Source organism: Puma concolor, chromosome C2 (genome assembly GCF_028749965.1).
Source record: "Puma concolor isolate L17-30 chromosome C2, mPumCon1.1.hap2, whole genome shotgun sequence".
Taxonomy (NCBI): domain Eukaryota; kingdom Metazoa; phylum Chordata; class Mammalia; order Carnivora; family Felidae; genus Puma; species Puma concolor.
In genome coordinates, this window is record NC_141675.1 from 27,824,892 (window position 1) to 27,844,154 (window position 19,263).

At 43.2% G+C, this 19,263-nt stretch overlaps 1 protein-coding gene across 5 annotated transcripts in view; it reads right to left on the reverse strand.

Moving 5' to 3' along the window:
- Window positions 1-503: 503 nt before the first annotated feature.
- Window positions 504-19,263, reverse strand: part of CPNE4 (copine 4) — a 626,987-nt gene continuing 608,227 nt past the window's right edge. For all 5 annotated transcript variants that reach the window (XM_086674292.1, XM_086674290.1, XM_086674291.1 and 2 more), the window contains 5 exons: window positions 18,824-18,878; window positions 15,860-15,911; window positions 14,366-14,499; window positions 8,085-8,321; window positions 504-2,275 (listed from right to left, as the gene is read on the reverse strand). In XM_086674292.1, the coding sequence (XP_086530418.1) occupies window positions 2,141-2,275; window positions 8,085-8,321; window positions 14,366-14,499; window positions 15,860-15,911; window positions 18,824-18,878 (613 nt within the window). In that variant the 3' untranslated portion in view covers window positions 504-2,140. The remainder of the gene's footprint in view (window positions 2,276-8,084; window positions 8,322-14,365; window positions 14,500-15,859; window positions 15,912-18,823; window positions 18,879-19,263) is intronic.

Consider the following 19,263-nt stretch of genomic DNA (forward strand, 5'->3'; position numbering starts at 1 on the left):
TCAAGTAAGCTGTCATCAGGTTCTGCCAGGCAAACTAGACTCTGTACTTGTCACCCTACCTCACAGATCCCAGGGATCCTGACATGAATGTAACAGATCCCAACAGATATTTGAGAATGACATGATTAACAGCCATATCCACTTAACTCACCTGTTAAATCTACAATAGATTTGAGATCAATCACGAGGCACATTAACAAGTCCATTCATTCATTCGTTCATTCGATTAGTCATCTCTTTATTCATTAAATATCTATGGACTGCTTATTACTATGTTCTAGGCACATCGACATGGAAGCACATCTGATGACAGAAACCACCATCGGATAATTCTGTACAATAGGGCCTTAATAGTTGAATCCTTGTTTGTCAAAAACAATGATCCATGTGTTTCTACGGGACTGTGAAAGAGCGAGTCCTAATCTGAGGCTGTGTCATCTACATGAAATAAATCACTGCTAGCAAATTGCCTGGAAAAGAGAAACACGACTAAAACTCTTAGAAAAAATTCTGTAAGTACTCAATTTATTCATAAAACAATACAGTTTAAATATTTATGATTTTTTTTCAGTCATACATTTTTTTAACCATCATTCCCAAAATGTTGTGCATTTGGCTGACATGTATTTGCAAAGTGAGGATCTATAATTATAACACTGGAGATCATACAAGGCATTTGATTTGCTTATTAGTACTTCCTCCCGCAACAAACAACAAACAGATCTATTTTGCCTTGTGATTTACTTCCCCAATGCTCTGACCAAAAATAAGTTCCTCCTTGTGCCTTTTATACCTGTAAAACATTTGTCCATTTCTCTGTGAGAACATTAGACACGGGAAACATTCGTTCTGGTTCAAGACTGGCCGGTTTCTATCAAAACAAAACACCTCCACACAGAACAATGATTCTAGGCATTTCTGCTGGTAGAATTTGCTCTCAGGAGTGATAAAAAGAGGCAGTCAGAAGCCCCACACTAAGCTTAAAGATCAGCTCGGTGGGCCAAGTTTCTGGAGAACCATACTGCATGGCCATTGGCCATGAACAAGTTTCCATTGTTGTGGTCCCACTGAAGACTCTGAGGTCTCTCCTAGGGATTGACATAAAAATGGAACCATTCCTGTTGAGGTCGTGTGATGCCTCCTTTAAGAGGGCAGGGGCTGGCAAGGAGGAACCCTCCCCAGTCTTTTTAAGGAAGAGGAGTGACTATAAAGCAGTGAGACTGATTTGGGGTATGCAGCTTCTGGAATCAGTTTCACTACTTTCTATTCCCACCTCGGAGACAGGCAGGACTTTTGTGCTACCGGCAGGGGACAAGTGCCCTTCGCAAGCAGACGAGGTGCTTCCCTGTTTCAGACGGTCTCTAGGATGATACCCCAAAGCCTAGAACCTCAGTACTCTTCAGTGTAGACTGCAATGGCATCACCTGGGACCTTGTTAGAGATGCAGAATCTTGGGTCCTGTGGACCTGTTGCACCAGTCTGAATTTTAACAAGATCCTCAGGTAGTCTGTGTGCACAGTCAAGTCTGAGAGGTGCTGGGCTGAGAGGTGCCCCAGACCCACTTCTAGAAGTCTATGTCTAGGTGGATGAACCTTTTCTTCAGCAAAGAGACCGTTATTAGCAGGGAGGGATTATAGATAACAACTGCAAAAAACAGTGTGGTTTGTTTGTTGGTTTGTTTTTATTTTAAACATGCAAAATACAGTCCATGCATCTGCCATTTTGAAAAGTCTCTCATCCCGTAGCAGATAAAACCAAATATGTTTTGGCTATCGACGTTCGGTAAATGTTTCAAAATGCTTCACAGTGTAAAGATAATAAGAAATTTAGCAAAATTTCGACAAACCTGTATAAAAAACGGATACAGACAACATTTTATTTCAAGGCGACATGCTATAATGTAAAGAGTAAGTTACAATTATTTGTGTTTCCTTGTAAAAAGTCTTTGACGATACAAGAGCTTAACAGATCCAGGCCTCAGGGCTACACATGCAAAAAAAATTGTCAGTTAGTTAAAAATCACCCAAACGTGCTATTTTTTAAATGTGTATGTGTGTGTGTCTTTTTAAGTACAGGAGTAGTAGAAGTATTAAATGTTATCAGGAATAGTGTTTCAGAACTCTGGAAAAGCGTGCGGAGTTCACGGCGCTAGTGTTCTGGAAGACTCATACATTTCCGATGAACATTTTGGCTTAATCCCTTTGCCATTGTAATAGTCCACGACTTGATTTGGGACTTCGGCCAACACACTCTTTGCCAGGGCAGCTGGAGATGCCTGCAGGGAAGAAGAAATCACCGTGACTTTGGCACCTGGCCCAAGGAATCTGATCCAGAATCAGCCTACAAGACTGCAGTCTTGCTCTGAGCTGCTACCCTCTCTCTCTCATTCATTCATTCATTCATTCAATCGATATTTGTTGATCATCTACTCCAAGCAAGAGAGTTGTTAGATTGTTGGAAAATGAACCTTTCATTTAATAATTATATTTTTCATGCCTGTCTCAAAATATAAAGCTATCCACAGCTGAAGACGGGTGAAAGTTGGACAGCAGAATGAATTGTCTTTAAGTTTGGTTCCCAAGTTGTGTTCAAGTCCAGGCACGATGCCAGGGTTTATAAGAGTTTGTGGTTCTTGCCATTAAAGGAGGTATAATCATGACAGGGGAGCCTGGTGTGGCCAAAATGAACTCTACTGTGAGTGTGAACATGGTACATGCCACAGAACAACAGCACGTTACATGGGAGCTTAATAGAAACGTACAACGTTAGAACCATCCCAGAGCTACTGAATCATCATCTGCATTTTAACTTGGTGCCTGTAGGGTGATTCCTATGTGAACTGAAATTTGGGAAGCACTGTTCTAGAGTCATTAATGTTCTGGGACGAGAGCACAGAAAATGAAAAGACCAAGTCATATTAGAGGAAATCACAGCAGACTTCCAAGAGGAGGTGGGATTTAAGTTAGGCATGTTTTAAAATGTAGAGAAGAAGGGGAATGATGTTTGATCATTCTAGGGACAGGGAGTCATCTGATGGGGCTGAAAGAAGTGTGTGTGTGTGTGTGTGTGTGTGTGTGTGTGTGTTGGGGATGCAGGATTGTTGGAGTATTCTGTTGGAAGATAAGCTTGAGGCCAGGTGACGGAGGGTCTTGAATACCACTAATTAATGTAGTCTTATTCTGTCAGCAGTATGGTCCCCCTGTATGATTTGGGGCAGAGGAAGGTGGAGGTTGGTATTCTGCATGGACTCTGGAGTCATACAGAGCTGGATCTGACCTCCGGCTCTGGCATTCAGTACTAACTTTCCAGCCTCCGGGCAAATAAAATTGCCCTAGTCTCATTATTAGCTATTATTGAACTTGAAAACTTGAAGCCGAGGGACCAGTTAACGAGTGCTTGAGATTCCTCTCAGCAAAGGAAAGAAAGAGGGTTCGACTAAATGCCCAATGACCTGGTTTCTTGCTCTTTCCTTCCTCTGTGGCTTGCCACTCAGCCATTCAACTTGGCTGAGCCCCTGTGTTCTTGGAGACAAAACAGCAAAGAATAGGGATTGGTTTTATCTCACACAGTTTTGAGGAGGCTCAAAATAGAGACACATATCTTGAAAACATGATGGGGAATTTTTCTAAAGTGACCTCTCACATTTCAAAGATGTCTTAGCATGTTGGGCACCTGACATCTGTGAATGCTCAGTTTATAAATGTCTGCTCAGGGTTGTGTGTTACAGCATGGTCCACATGTACACTGGGGTAACTATGAAAGTCATTCCTACTGTAGTTTACTCTCTGGCCACATGTCATATAAAGGCTAGAAAGCCAAATACTTAATTTCCCAGCCTCCCTTGAACCTAAGGATGCCCATAGGCCCCAGTTTTGTCCTTTGAGACATAAGGATGTTTCTTGGAAAGCTTTTTTTTTTTTCCTGATTAGAGGGCACAGACATAATAGGCTTTGTTTCCCTTTCCTCTTCTTTTTTTCTTTGAACTAGAATGTAATTCCTGGAGCTACGGCAACTGTTTTATCATCACGAGACAACAGCAAGGGGAATCACCAAGTGCTTGTCCTGATGCTGTCAAATCACTGAAAAAAAGATGTCAGCAGCTGCCAGTCCTAACTTCTCGTTACAGAAGAACAATGTATTTGTATTTACACAATCCAGAGTCTCTCAATTTTGGCACTATTGCTATTTTGGGCCAGCTAATTCTTGGTGTGGGGAACTGTCCTGTGCATTGTGGGATGTTTAACAGCACCCCTGGCCTCTACCCACTACCTGCAAGTAGCACCCAAAACTGTCACTATCATAAGTGTCTCCAGATGTTGCCAAAGTTGTCCCTGGTTAAGAACCACTTGTGTAATCCCCTGTTAAGATGAATTTGCTGTTATTTGAAGACAAAGATATCCCTAACTAATGCTGGCAAGTAGAACTTTGTACAATGATGGAAATATTCTATATCTGCACTGTCCAGTATGGCAGTCACTAGACTCATGTGATTATCGAGCCCTTGAAATGTGGCTGGTGTGAATGAAAAACTGAATTTTAAATTTTATTTAAAATTTATTTAAATTAATTTAAACAGCTGCATGTGGCTATTTGTCACTGTATTAGCACAGTTTTTTTTTAAAGTTTATTTATTCACTTTGAGAGAGAGAGAGAGAGAGAGAGAGAGAGAGAAAGCATGAGTGGGGGAGGGGCAGAGAGAGGGAGAGAGAGAGAATCCCAAGCAGGCTCTGCACTGAAAGTGCAGACATGGGGTTTGAACCCATGAACCTTGAGATCATGACCTGAGCCAAAGTCAGACGCGTAACCTACTGAGCCACCCAGGCGCCCCTAGACAGCACAGTTTTTAAATGACTCTCCCATTCTTTTGCATATCTGGGCTGGCTCTGGTGGCTCTGGTGAGCGGTTAGGGCTTGAGGGCATGATCTGGTTGGGAAAAGGCCAAAAAGGTGAATACAGCTGGTATTTGCAGCTGTATTTATTAACTACCCATGACGCCCAGCTGCTGTGCCAAGCTTTATATAGGTACCACCTTCATTCTCCCAATGTATTTGTCATTTGCCTCATTTTACAGATGAAAGTCTATGGCACAGAAAGGTTAAATAACTTGCCCAGAGCCACACAGCTCAGAGTCTGTGCCTTGTCCACTTCAAAGCTTTGAGTTATTATGCAAAGAGAGGCAGTTCATGGGTGACTGGCTTATATGAAATGATACCAGCTCACCTTCCATTTTATTTACTGTGTATTGAATTCAGAGTAGATTTGTTTGGATGACGACATAGTTTTCAAACTGTAATCTGAAATCCACGAAGATAATTCGTGGGTGATATGCCCCTGGTGTTGTTCTCGTCACCCACAGAGCTGCTGGAGACTCTGTGCCCCAGACACGCGCAAGCAGCACCCACTCCCTCACCCTGATCAGGGTGCTTCCCTTGTTGCTGACGCCCCCTCACCTCCCTGCCCACCAAGGCTCTGTCCTTCTTCCTTTTACGACCTCAAGCTGTGAGGCTTTCCTCTCTGCTGCTCCTCTCTGCTCTGAAATCCTAGAGCAACATTTGAACCCTTTTCAATCACCCACAGGTTGCTTAGCATGGGAGTTTTCTGCTGACACGTATGTCCCAACCATGTAGTTCTCCAGAAAATTCCTCGAGGCCTGGCTCTGTGGCTTTATCATCTCACTGTGGTCCTAGTCTAGCACATGCTGTGCCCATAGAAGGTGCTCCATGAGTGTTTGAGGAATACGAGGAAGCTGGAGGAGAGGCGAGAACTCGCATGGCTCTGTGGCATTGCTGTAGCACACAGGTGTGTGTGTGTGTGTGTGTGTGTGTGTGTGTGTGTGTGTGTGTGTGTTGCACAAGTGTGTGCATGCAGGGACAGAGAGAGGATGGTTTGGGGAAGTGATAGCTTCATTGGTGAACACAATTGCAGCAAATTTAGCCTGCTCTAAAACATCCCTCCACCTAGCAGATAACACTCCTTGCTGTCCCCATGCAGACGACCTGAGGGCTTGCTGAGCCTCTTTTATTTAGTAAGTGGTTTCATTTGGAAACACCCTCCCCAGGCAAACAGCCTCCTCCACAGCTAGCCCACACCCCCCACTAGTGCCTATGTGCTTTCTGGGGGCTTGGTGTTACTTGGAGCTCCCTTTGTACTCAAGGCTGTAACCAGGGATTGATGTTTGGCTCCTTTAATGATTCTAATTACACACAGTTCTCCTTAAAGGGCGAATAGCAATTGTGTGGCCGTAAGGCTATGAGCAATACCTTATCGTTCAAGGAGCCCTGGAGTGTGCAGGGATCTCTCTAAGTGGTCTCGGTAGACCAAGAGATGTAGGGTTCAGTGGAGGTTGCTGGGCTTGTGATTTATCTGAATGTTTGCTTTAAAGTCCGTCCCAAAAAGGTGGTAAGCAGCAGTTTGTGAAAAGCGTATGCCAAAGGCTCTGACGCTGGCACTGGGACTTGTTGACAATAAACCCATCCATCTTACTTTCATACTTGCCTTACCCAGTGTAGCTGGGGTCCCAGGGTGATCCCAGATTGGGATTCCGATGCTTCTGGATGTATCTGATAAATTGGCTAGGAGGGTGAAGGGTTTCATTTGAATGAGGGTTTTGGGCTTGAGGAGAAAGGCTTTTCCAGAAAATGTCAGAAGGGAAACCTCAAGTTGGATGGCAGAGTGCCTGACCCTAAATAACTGACTTCAGGCCTCAGAACAGAGGGGCTGGAGGGGGAAGCCAAAGACATTTCCAGCAGGGGGATGGGAAGCGTAGGCATTGGTGGTCTGCCTTCATAGTCCAGGTGACAGAGGGCTCTCCGTAGCACGGAGAGGAGGGGGTTCTTGTCATTTCCAAGGAGACCACTGGGTTTCCGGGCACTAAGATTCTGGAGATTCCCTCCTGCTGGGGCAGCTCAAGTTCAGTTGCCAGGCCTGGGAGCGGTATTGCTGGCACCACACGCAGAGCAGAAGGCAAGGCCTCCGTGGCTAGCAGGGGCTGTGGGTGCTCCGCTCTTGAGCGGCCTCCACAAGCAGCATGGAACAAAAGAACACAGAGGACTGTCTGTGACAACACACGTGACACCCAGATGCAGCTGGAGGAGGCTCTGAAGAACCCCTCAGGGCCACTACCAGCACAGAGGGGACCTTCGTGTGACTCAGAGAAGGTGTCACTCTGGGCAACAGCAGCCCTACATGTGCAGGGTTTTGTGTACATTTTAAAGGTGTCTTTTCTCGAGTTAAAAATCATCCCAAATTAGGAAATGCCGAAAACCTGTTACAGAGCAATTTCTTAAGGCCGTGTCAGAGCATTGTCTAGTGGGCCTGCTTTGGGGTCGTCTGGGGACTGTGACACTGCTTGACTTGCTGTTTGTTACTGACGGGAGCCCAAGGCTGTAAAGCTAGATGTTAACTTGCAGAAAACTGACAAGATTTCTGCCCAGTCAAGAAAGTAATCTAAAGATGATAATTATTATTTTTTAACCCTTTTGGTTATTAAGCAGTTTTGAATCCGCCTAGCAAACCTATGCCAGTATTGCCCGCCCCCCCGTGACCATAATCAACTATTTTATACCCTCCTTTGAATAGCTTTGTTATCTTTCTGGTTCCCTCATTAAAGAGTTAAATAAATCTTTCATGCTGTTTACTGTATATTTATAGAGGATTTAGGTCTCTATCATTTCAAAACTATACTTTTCCAAGGCAAACACAGGCGTCTCCGAGGGTCCGTGGCTTGACAAGGAGAACCCAGGCTGAATTTCAGCTTCGCTTTGCTACTTCAGCCTGGCACCCTCGGGAAGGGAACAGCCTGCCCAAAGGTGCATGCAGCCCTGTGTGCACTAGAGAGCCGAAATTATACGGACGGGGGCAAGTGCCAGTGAAACGCTGGCCACCACAGTTAGCACAACTCCTCATCTCTTACTTAAGTCACACGTCTTTCTCCAAAGAGCCAAGCTCTATGTATCCTGCATGTGACACGGCCCGGCCCCACAGGGACAGCTAGCATTGCTTCACCCCAGACACTGATGGTAAAATGTGGGAGTGGGCTTGCTTTGGTTCTGCTCTCCCACGGGAAGCCCCAGAGATATGCGTACGTGTTTGAAGTTCCTGAAGGGCACGAACTGGACGATGTCTCGAAGGACAGGCTCTCCCTTGGGTGACCTCAGAATGCCGTCGTCACCATCCAGCATCTGCATGTCGCTGAAGTCAGCGTTGCCCACCCCGACGATGATGACCGACATGGGGAGGTGGGAGGCGTGGACGATGGCCTCCCGGGTGTCGGCCATGTCTGTGATGACGCCGTCGGTGAGGATCAGCAGGATGAAGTATTGCTGCAATTGATTGGAGGCCAGGTGACCATGGGGATGGAGAGGTGGGGGAGACAAGGACAATACCAGTTATGTACCCAGGAGGCTTCTGTGCATACTGACCACTGCGACAGTACTGACAGACTTTTATGGAGTCTGTCTTTTTATGGAGTCTTTTATTGAGTGTTACAGCCCTAACGACTTAAGGTTATGATGAATGGAACTTAAATGCAGGCATACGAATTGTGGGTTAATTCTAATAATCACCTTAGTGGCAGTTACAAAGCACAGGGTAGTGGACAGAGCAGCAGAGGGGAGTCAAGAGGGCCTGGCTTCAAAGACTCACTCTCTGAGTTCCTGGGAAAACTCCTTCCCTCTTCTGGGTCTAAGTCTCTTCATCTGCGAAGTGAGGAATGGGACTAGACCATTTATCCTATCCTCTTCAGCTGTGGGATTTTTCAGAGTCTATGAATGCATTGCCCCATACGATAGTGACTAGCTCCATGTGACTACCGAGCCCTTGAAGTGTGACTAGAGTAACAGGGGAACTGGAATTTTAATTTTATTTCATTTAAATGAATTTAAATTTAACTTTCAAAATGAAGACTCGATTCAGTTATTGGAAACCTCTGAAGGACATCTGGAACCACTCAGGTATGTGAATCTAGCTTCTCAACGATTAACATATAAAATCTAAAGAAAGATCAAGTATTTGTGGTGATGATTTAGCATCCAAATTAAGATGATGTAAGTAAATACACATGGATTTTGAAGACTGAGTACAAAGAAAGAATGTAAAATATTTCATTAATAATTTTTTATACGGAACATATATTAAGATGAGAATATTTTGGTTATATTGGGTTTTGATAAAATGAATTCCCTAGATTCCTTTAACTTTTAAAAATGTGGCCACTAGAGAAATTAAAATTGCATATACGACTCCCATTACATTTCCAGTGGACAGCACTCGTCTAGAGCCTTGCTGGCGGAGGGTGAGGGCTGCAGTCTCTTTCCCCAGAGGCCATGCACCATGGTCTACTTCGAGCGTGCTTGTGGGTGCTCAGCTCCTGTCGCTTCCTGCCTGCAGACTGGCTGGCCCCTTTCCACCTGCATAGGCTGGCAGGTGGCTCATCTGAGATGGAGACTGCCGAAGAGGCTCTGTACGCATCAGCACAGGGAGGGCTCAGGACGTGCTATGGGGTCTGGAGAAGGAAGACTATCAGAGGTCATCACTGCTGCGAGTGGCATCATGATAGCCTCTACTGTGAGATGAGAGAGAAGTAGGGTCCTGGCCTGCCACTCATGCCAATCTACTATAATTTTTGCAATGGGCCCAACATCTACAGGGAATAAATGTGGGATTATGAAGCCATTTCAAGTTGCCATATTTCAAAGAAGAAAGGCTGGATAGAATGGCCACATTCTGAAAACATTGGGTTTTGAGAATCCTACTTAAAAGGTTGCACACAGGCTGGTAGTGTTAAAGGTTCCCACTTCTCTTTGTAAGTCTGAAAAAAACATTTTAGATGACATAACTTGTCAAAAGTGCAACTGGAGAGAATAGAAATTCACACTATGATGAAGACAGCCACATGTTCTACACGCTTTTCATATAGTTTAAAGTAAAGACTATTTCTGTTCCATGTCCATTAATTAACTACCCATCCCTAGTTCTAGCTAACCGACCAATATGCAAGTTCATTTCAGTTGTAGATTTTCATTCATAGCCATGCTCTTTGAGTCTTATACAGTTACAAAAAAAGGTAGCCTGGGAATTTGGAGGAAGATTTCAGTAGGATGACCGCATAGTACAGCTAGGAAGGTGCAGAGAACGGGCAGAAGGAGGCAACTTGGTGGTGGGAGATATGGGGAAGAGGTATAGAATACACCAGAATCATAAATCACCCTTTCCAGGGTATGCCTTGGAAGGCCAGGCAGATGCCACACCTGGATGGAGATTGCTTCTGACCCATAAACAGATGAGCCCTAGTCTTCCTTTCTCCACTTTCCCCAACTGCCACCGATTTGATCTTTGTAGCCCCAAGGGATGGATCATCCCTACCTGCTCGATGCCTCCAGAAACAAAAACACCTGAGAGTCACACTACCACATCAAGAAACTTTAGAGTTGAAATGGTCTAGAGACAGGGTCGGGAAAATATTTTCTGTAAAGGGACAATAACCAATTATTTAGTAATCTCTATCTAACAACCTAAACTTGCTAGCGTAATATGAGAACAGCAATTTCAATACTTAATATGAATGGGCATGGTTGTGTTCTTTTTTTAAAATTGTTTTAATGTTTATTTATTTTTGAGAGACAGAGAGAGAGAGAGAGAGAGAGAGCGAGAGCGGAGGAGGGAAGATAGAGAGGGAGACACAGAATCCGAAGCAGGCTCCAGGTGCCGAGCTATCAGCACAGAGCCCGACGCAGGGCTCGAACTCATGAACCATGAGATCATGACCTGAGCTGAAGTTGGACGCTTAACTGACAGAGCCACCCAGGCGCCCCGATAACATTTTACTGATGGAGTCTGAAGTTTTAAATGTCATATAATTTCCATGTGCCATGAAATTATCATTCTTCTTTTGATTTTTTCAACCATTTAAAAATGTAAAAGCCCTTCTTAGCTTGTAAGCCATTGAAAAACACACTGCAGAATGTAGTTTGTTGACTTTTCATCTAGAGCAGGGATTTTATTTTATTTTTTTAAAGATTTTAATCTTTAAGTAAGCTCTACACCAAACTGGGACTTGAACTCAAAACCCCAAGGCCAAGAGGTGCATGCTCTACCAACTGAGCCAACCAGGAGCCCCTAGAGTAGGGATTCTTAACCTGGGCCTGTGGACTGTTGAAAGATTTCAGATAGTCTGCGAACTTGGGGAAAATTACATTTTTATTTTCACTAACCTCTAACTGAAATTTATCATTATTTCAATTATTAATATAATTAACAAATAAAATTAGTTTTAACTGTACTTGCAACTTCATCACCAATAGAAATCACAGAATATTTTCCTGTTAAATTACAGTGACTGCAAATATCTTACTATATCATTTATATCAATACTACTTAGAAATTACAGAATTATTAGACTAGTTACTAGTTCTTATAATTTAATGTTAATAAAAGAAGCATTTTATTACTATATTTATCATGCTTCTTAGCTACATTTAAAAATGTTTTGCTGAATGCATTTCAATACATTTGGTTTATTTATAATATATATTTTAATTTGTGCATTTAAAAGCATTTCAGAGAAGCGGTCCACGGGCTTCACCAGCTGTTAATGGTACTCCTGGAACAAAACAGGTCTAGAACCCCCGCTCTGAGAAGATTGTCAAGATTTTAGAATCTGATCCTTCCAGGTTCAATCTAGCTAAAAGTAACAGGCTGCACATTGCTGGATCGAAATCCTGATGGAAATTTCCAATGAAGAAAGCAGTAGCAGTTACTTCCCAAGTCATGCTAGGAAAATGCTCACAGATGAAACATTATAGTCTTTGAATGAACTGGGGTCTTTAGATAGGCGGGGATTTTTTTTTTTATTCTACAAGGGTTCCACAAAACCGAGAAGGAAATCTGACAGCCATAGATGCCCTGTACAACTTGCCCAAGAGGCTCAAGGTTAGGACCTTCAGCTATCAGTGATAACAAGGGGCCCTGGACCATACGCTGTTCAAAGAACAGGGAAAATCTCTGGGGAAAAACACCAGTGTTTCTGGCCTACAGGGTAAATTATCTGAGGTTGTGTGGATTAGATACTTCCTTCACCGATTCCTGACATGTCCTTTCAAAGCAGACACGCCTGTCCTTGGGGGAGTGAGTCATGGCCAAAAACTCACACTGGCTTTAATCAGGCCCGAATCCAGACCCATGTCAGCCCTATTCTCTTTTTATTCTTGTGGGTCCTGGTTTGCTAGAGGGCCTGGGATCATTCAGTTTTTAAACTGGGCTGTAGGGAGCTCTGGGGATATCTTGTCTGCTCTTGGGGATAAAGGAAGTAAAGGCGAACAGACAAGTTTGAACCTCATTCCTTAGCCCAGATTTAGCAAGAATGGTCTATTTTCTTAAAATCCATTTTATATGTTGGACTTCTGAGCAAGGTATCATTTGAAGAATTTGAGTTTGAAGTTTGAGATTGAAAAAAAGTTAAAAAAAAGAAAATGAAATACTGATCCTGTCGAACCCTTATTTGTAAATCTTGTATCTGTGAGGATTCAGATTTTCTCCATGGCCTCTGTGGGTTTGGCAAGATGGAGGCGCCATTGACTCTGAGAAGTACAATTTTCAGAAGAATGTTGCGGAGGAAAGTCTGGCTGGTATAGGTGGATCGAGATAGTGAGGTAGATTCTGCTTTTGCTTTAAAGGAAAGTAAAGTAAGGGACAGTAGCTAAAGGGTAAAGTGGAGTCAAGGGAGAGATTGTAATTCAAACAGAGATTATAGCCTGTTTTATTTGCTAATGGAAATAAGTCTTCAGTAGGAAGGGGAAATAGATGATAAGGAGAGAAGGGGAACATAACTGCTGGACCAATGTCCTTGGATAACTGAGAGGGGATGTGCTCCCGGACACAAGACAAGAGGTTGACATCAGGTACCAGCATGGCCCTCCATCTATTCTAATATGAGGAAGGCTGAGAACCCGGGCACGTAGGTTGGGTGAGTTCATGTCAGGAGATGAGGGAGTAGCATATAATCTTCTTCACGGAAATGCAGTATCTTGGACCCAGGATAAAACTAGAGAAAATTTCAGACATTGGCAATATTCTACTAAATTAAGAAAGCTAGAAAGGAAAGATATCAGTATCATTAAAAATGATATATAGAAAAGTTATGGTTATATTCAACTCTAAGATTTTAGGGGAGAAAAAACCAAACTCTTTTCAGCCTTATAGCCTTGGTTTACATTTCTCTTAAGAGAACCATGAACATGGGAATGCAAGCTGGTGCAGCCACTCTGGAAAACAGTATGGAGTTTCCTCAAAAAACTAAAAATAGAACTATCCTACGACCCAGCAATTGCACTACTAGGCATTTATCCAAGGGATACAGGTGTGCTGTTTCGAAGGGACACATGCACCCCCATGTTTATAGCAGCACTATCAACAATAGCAAAAGTATGGAAAGAGCCCAAATGTCCATCGATGGATGAATGGATAAAGAAAATGTGGTACACACACACACACACACACACACACACACACACACACTGGAATATTACTCAGCAATCAAAAAGAATGAAATCTTGCCATTTGCAACTATGTGGATAGAACTGGACAGTATAATGCTAAGTGAAATTAGTCAGTCAGAGAAAGACAAAAATCATATGACTTCACTCATATGATGACTTTAAGAGACAAAACAGATGAACATAAGGGAAGGGAAACAAAAATAATATAAAAACAGGGAGGTGGACAAAACAGAAGAGACTCATAAATATGGAGAACAAACTGAGGGTTACTAGAGGGGTTGTGGGAGGGGGGATGGGCTAAATGGGTAAGGGGCACTAAGGAATCTACTCCTGAAATCATTGTTTCACTATATGCTAACTAATTTGGATGTAAATTAAAAAAAAAAAAGAAAGAAAACCATGAACAGAATGTAAAATAAATCTTTGCCATGATGTTTTGTGTTGCTGCATCTGACCATCAGGGGACAGAATCATCCATTGTTTTACTTCTGTTTTGCTTTGCTTTCATCTGTAGTATGGGTCCATTGGAAAGCAAGCTTATTTTTGGACGATTTTTTTTGCCCCAGGAATATGAGATGAGTGTGACCTGCCGTGGACTATAATAGCTTCCGTTGTGGAGTGTCTCCTGGGTTCAGATAATGTTGCAGACATTTGAGATGTGGCATCTCTGAGCCTCACAATAACCCAGCAGAGTTGGGTATGATTATGTTCATTTTTCAGATGAGGAGACTGAAGGTGGGGGAGGGTGAAGGCACTTGTCCAAACTCATACAAGTAGAAATGTCTGGATTTATTGTCAGAGTGGGATGGGTGCTGTGGCCAATATCCGGGTGAGTGAACATCGTTTAGCAGGAGGACCAGCCCTCTCCTTACCGATGCCTCCTTGGTGTTAGTCTCTTCTGATGCTGACTTGGCAACCTTCTGAATGATGGGGGCGATGTTGGTGGGACCGTAAAGTTGGAGCTTGGGAAGGCAGCTCTGATAGGCTTCCACAACTCCTTGAATTCCTAAGGTGAAATTGGTAAAGATCAGTAGCACTTCAGTATCTCCTTAAATCTATGTGCAATCAAACACACGCAGAAATAAAACATTAAATTGCCCCAATAGTCCTTTTCAATGTCACATTTATGTCGTTAAGGTAAAAAGGAAAACACCACATCACTGGTGGTGTTGCCCACACTCCTGATGAAATCATTCTCTTTAAAGGCTCAAGTCAAAAGCAACCTTTTCCACAAACATTTCCCTAATATCCCACTTTACACAAAAGATTTCATTAGATCTTCACAGCACAATGAAATAGATGTTATACCCCTTTTATAGGTGATGAAACTGAGGCTTGGGAAGGCTAAATGATCTGCCTCAGGTCACAAAGCAAGTGAGTCATAGTCTCAGGATTCAAGCCTGGGTCTTACCTGGCTCTCTCTAAAGGCTGTGCTCTCAGCCACTAGGCAAGTCAGCTTTAATGTTTCTCTAGATTTCACACCACCTGCTGACTCTACTCTGGTCTATATCACCCTTGGCCACCCGTAGGAGTCATGTGTACATCGTGTCATCATCATTATTTAATGGAATATGTTGAGGGATTTCTAGCTGGAAATAATGGAACACTGGCCAAATCCTTTGAGAAGGCTCTTTCTGGCACAAAACCATAAAGCTTCTTGTTTGAAGTCACTGAGGCCATATCCTTTGCCAACATGCTGAAAGTGTCAAATGATTTCCGTGTTTCCCCCTCTCTTTATTCCTTTATACAGGAGGAAGTTGTGAAAAATAAATCCCTAATGAAAACTTGGAAAGCAGAAAGAGGGGTAGCATATCACTGCCCATTGGATAAATTTCTCCCCCATGTTTCTTTGGCAGAGAAATCCAGAAATTACTATCAATATTCTTACTGTAAGCTTAAGACCTCTTCTGCATTCTGTCTTTTAAAAATTTTTTTAAAATGTTTATTTGAGAGAGAGAGAGAGAGAGAGAGAGAGAGAGAGAAAATGAGAATGAGTGGGGGAGGGGCAGAAAGAGAGGGAGACACAGAATCCGATGTAGGCTCTGCACTGTTAGTGCAGAACCTGATGCGGGGCTTGAACTCATGGACCATGAGATCATAACCTGAGCCAAAGTCAGATGCTTAACCAACTGAGCCACCCAAGCACCCCTGCATTCTGTCTTTTATGGCTATTTTTCTACTCTGTTATTATGGCTCTCTGTTGCCTTTGGAGTAGAAAGTTTATTTGGATAGAGAAAGCCTAGCTGTCTGTTGTGGACAGATGACTGTGGATAACTGACACACTGTATCAGAGCAGAGAGACAAAAATAGGAAAGGTACACACGGAAGGGATGTGAGACCTTGGCTTTCTTTTATGTGTGATTTACCTGCACATTCTGGGTTGTCTTCATTAAAGTTGATTGCGAAGTCGTGAGAGACCTAGACACCAATTAAAATTTAAAAAAGGAAGAAAGGAGAATTACAACTTTAATCCAGTAAGGAGGCACTGGGGCTTAGAGTTTGCAAACAAATGCCCATTACATTCATTATGTGTTAAGCAGCAGGAACCATTTTAAGCCTTTACACAATCAATCTGAGATGGAGGGTGAATTCTAAGCTCCCCGTGGAGTTGAGGTGACAGGAAGATTTTCTAGAATCAGATAAATGCTGGCAGGAGGGGAGAATAAGGCATATAAAAGGAATTGAAGAAAAGATTTCAGAAAAATGTAACTCCAAATAGCTTCCAGATAGAACTGGCCATAGGCTGGAGGCTTAGATTTGGCTGAACTCTATTTGGACCCTCAATAACCCAAGCTGTCTGCTCAACATGGTGATGGTTATAAAGGCTCCAGCTAAGCTGTTGACATTTACGAATCATTCTAACATTATATGCAGAAATATAGGGCCAGAGGATTTTCAGATATATACAGGTAAAATGGACTCTATTCCTGGAAAAGTAATAAAGTAATATACTTTTTAAGCTTCCAGCACAAATTCCTCTACCTGGCAAGACCAGGTAGGACCATAAGGTCGAATAAAATATTGTTTACTTTTTTTGTTTCTAAAACCTGATAAAACAAGAGGGATGTTTTGGCATCTGGACATTTTTATTGGATCATTTGGAATTTATATAGAGACTTGCATTTCAAAGGCTATTTCCAAGCATTGACTCTATTAGGTGCTAGAAAATAGGTCACTGTGTGAGAAGACCCCTCTTTTCTTAGTGTTCATGCTAGCCCACATTTCTTTGCCCTGAGAACTTCCAGGAAGTCAGCTGACTTCTAACCATCTTACCTGCTTTACTTACCTTAAGTCTTTCTCAGGCCTCCAGAGCCTGCTTTGCCTGCCTAGCTGAAAGTTTTGGGAAATGAATGTCCCTGGCAAGTAGCCGTTAATCACTCACTGGATGACAGGATATGGTATATCAATACCCCAGCTCCCTTTATCTCTTGGGGTCTGTGTGCACTCTACGTTGTCTTCCTGAAGGCCCCAGAAGAATTCAGCTCTGGCTACCCCAGTGGTAACTGGCTTGTTAGCATACCCTACGTTGACTTCTCCCCATTTTCCCACCCTCTGTTGAGCTTTCCTCCACCTCTCAAATAAACAACTTGCATCCAAATCCTTGTCTCAAGATCTATTCCCAGGAAAGTGCAAACTAAGACACAGGCGCTTGTGGCTCAGTTTCAAGACAAACTCTGAGATTTTATCCTGAAGAAGTAAATTGTGATGACCTTGTAAACTCTCCGGGGGCACCGGGCTGATTGAGACCACCAGTGCCTATTAGAGCAGAGCGGAAATTAGGCACGGCAAAGGGGCATTTGCATGGCTTTGTGAGAGCACAGATGAGGATATGTGAGGGATGCCTGTTAAGACAGCATCCCCATCTGAAGGGGATTGCATCTCTTCAGCTCTGCTAATTCTTGCGTGTGAAATCTCTTAATCTCAGTGTTGTTAGTTCTTTTAGTTTTTCCAGAGAAGCCAGAAATCTGATATTTTACATGAAATTGCTTAATTCTTAAAAAAAAAATTTTTTTTAAACGTTTATTTATTTTTGAGAGACACAGAGAGAGCATGAGCGGGAAGGAAGTAGAGAGAGAGGGAGACACAGAATCTGAAACAGGCTCCAGGCTCTGAGCTGTCAGCACAGAGCCTGACGTGTAGCTCGAACTCACGAACTGTGACATCGTGACCTGAGCCGAAGTCGGACACTTAACTGAGTCACCTAGGCACCCCTGAAATTGCTTAATTCTTAAAAAAAAATTTGTGTCAAATATAATACATTTGTGGCCTGAATAATGTCTACAGGCCACCAGTCAGCAACTCCCAGTCTATGTTCTTCCTCTCCATGTGCTCCATTTCCAACAAAAGCTTCTAGAAGTCGGTAGCCATGCCCAGCAGGGAAGACAGTATGGGGTATAAGGCAAACAAGAAAGAGGACAGGTCAGGGAGACATGCCAGTCCATCCAGTGCTCACTTCAGCAGTATCGGGGAGATGGATTCCCTTTTTACAAAAAGGACACAGAAGGGGAAGGCCCTTGGTCTGACAGCTCTGGTGTGGGAGCAAACGTCAGCATTTTCCTCCTGCCTTGAGACTCAATCGGTAAAAGAGAAACTGATGACTGAGCAGTATTGCTTCCACTTGGCTTGCAGCTCAGAGGAATTGATGAGTTCGGAGCAGGAACCTTGCTGTCTCTCCAAGGCCCTTCCTCCTGTGGGAGCAGAGTTCTCTCTGGAGAGCGTCCCATGGGGGCATCTGGTATACCACAGCACAATGCCTCAGCTCCACTGCAGTGCAAATCTCTCTGCACAACCTTTGTCTTCTTTGTTCATGAGAAATCAGTATCAAATAGGACTCCAGTGTTTACACGGGAAGCTTTCAGCTCCCCAATACTCTAAGCCAGAGTGCTTCTCCTTCAGGACTTCTCTGTATCTCTCTGCCACACAAGCCTGGTGCTCAGAGACTTGGCCTAAGGGATTCTGCAGAAGTCCTCATCATGGACTTTCACAGTTGGCACTGTGATCAATAGGATCTTTCTATAGAGGACACCTGCGTAGATAGGTTCCGAGACAGTGGAGATCAACTTCCTGAGCGTCTTCTCAGTTTCTGACCATACCTACAGGAAGCTCAACAATGGGACACTTCCTGTGCCCCTCTGGGAAGACTCATCCAGAATACCAGGAGATTGTTTCATCGAAAGATAGGCTCCAAGGGGCTAATTTCACTAGTTCTGAAGACCATTTCTGAGTTTTGGGGCTCTACTTACATATTTTTATCAAGGGCCAAAAGAGTGAATTCCTATGAGGGAAACCCAAGTTATTCTTTTTACATCAGAGGATCTATACTCACTCACCGTGTACTCTGGGGGTATCCTGGCACCGAACCCAAAGGCCGGGAACATTTTGTCACTGGAAAAAAAAATAAGTTGCTTCATTTGTTCACCCAATGAGGAAGAAAAACATGAACCTGTGTTACCTTGCTGGGACATTTTACTCTGCCAAATGCTGACTCATGCTCTTGATTATCTGTGGTAACAGGGGATAGTGGCAGCATGGATAATTAAAATCAAGAAGGAATCCCAAAGTTCATTACAGTCATTAGTCTGCAATTTCTTCCAATAACTTTTTGCTAGATTTGATACTGAAGAATAATGGTCCAGGATTTCCTCACCTCCCCAAGCCTACTTTTCTGTCTTTGAAAAGTGATCATGAATTAGGTAACTCCAATGGTTGACTGTGTTAGGGTTTTTCATATATATAATCTTATAAAATCTTTCTAGGGAGAGATCATTAT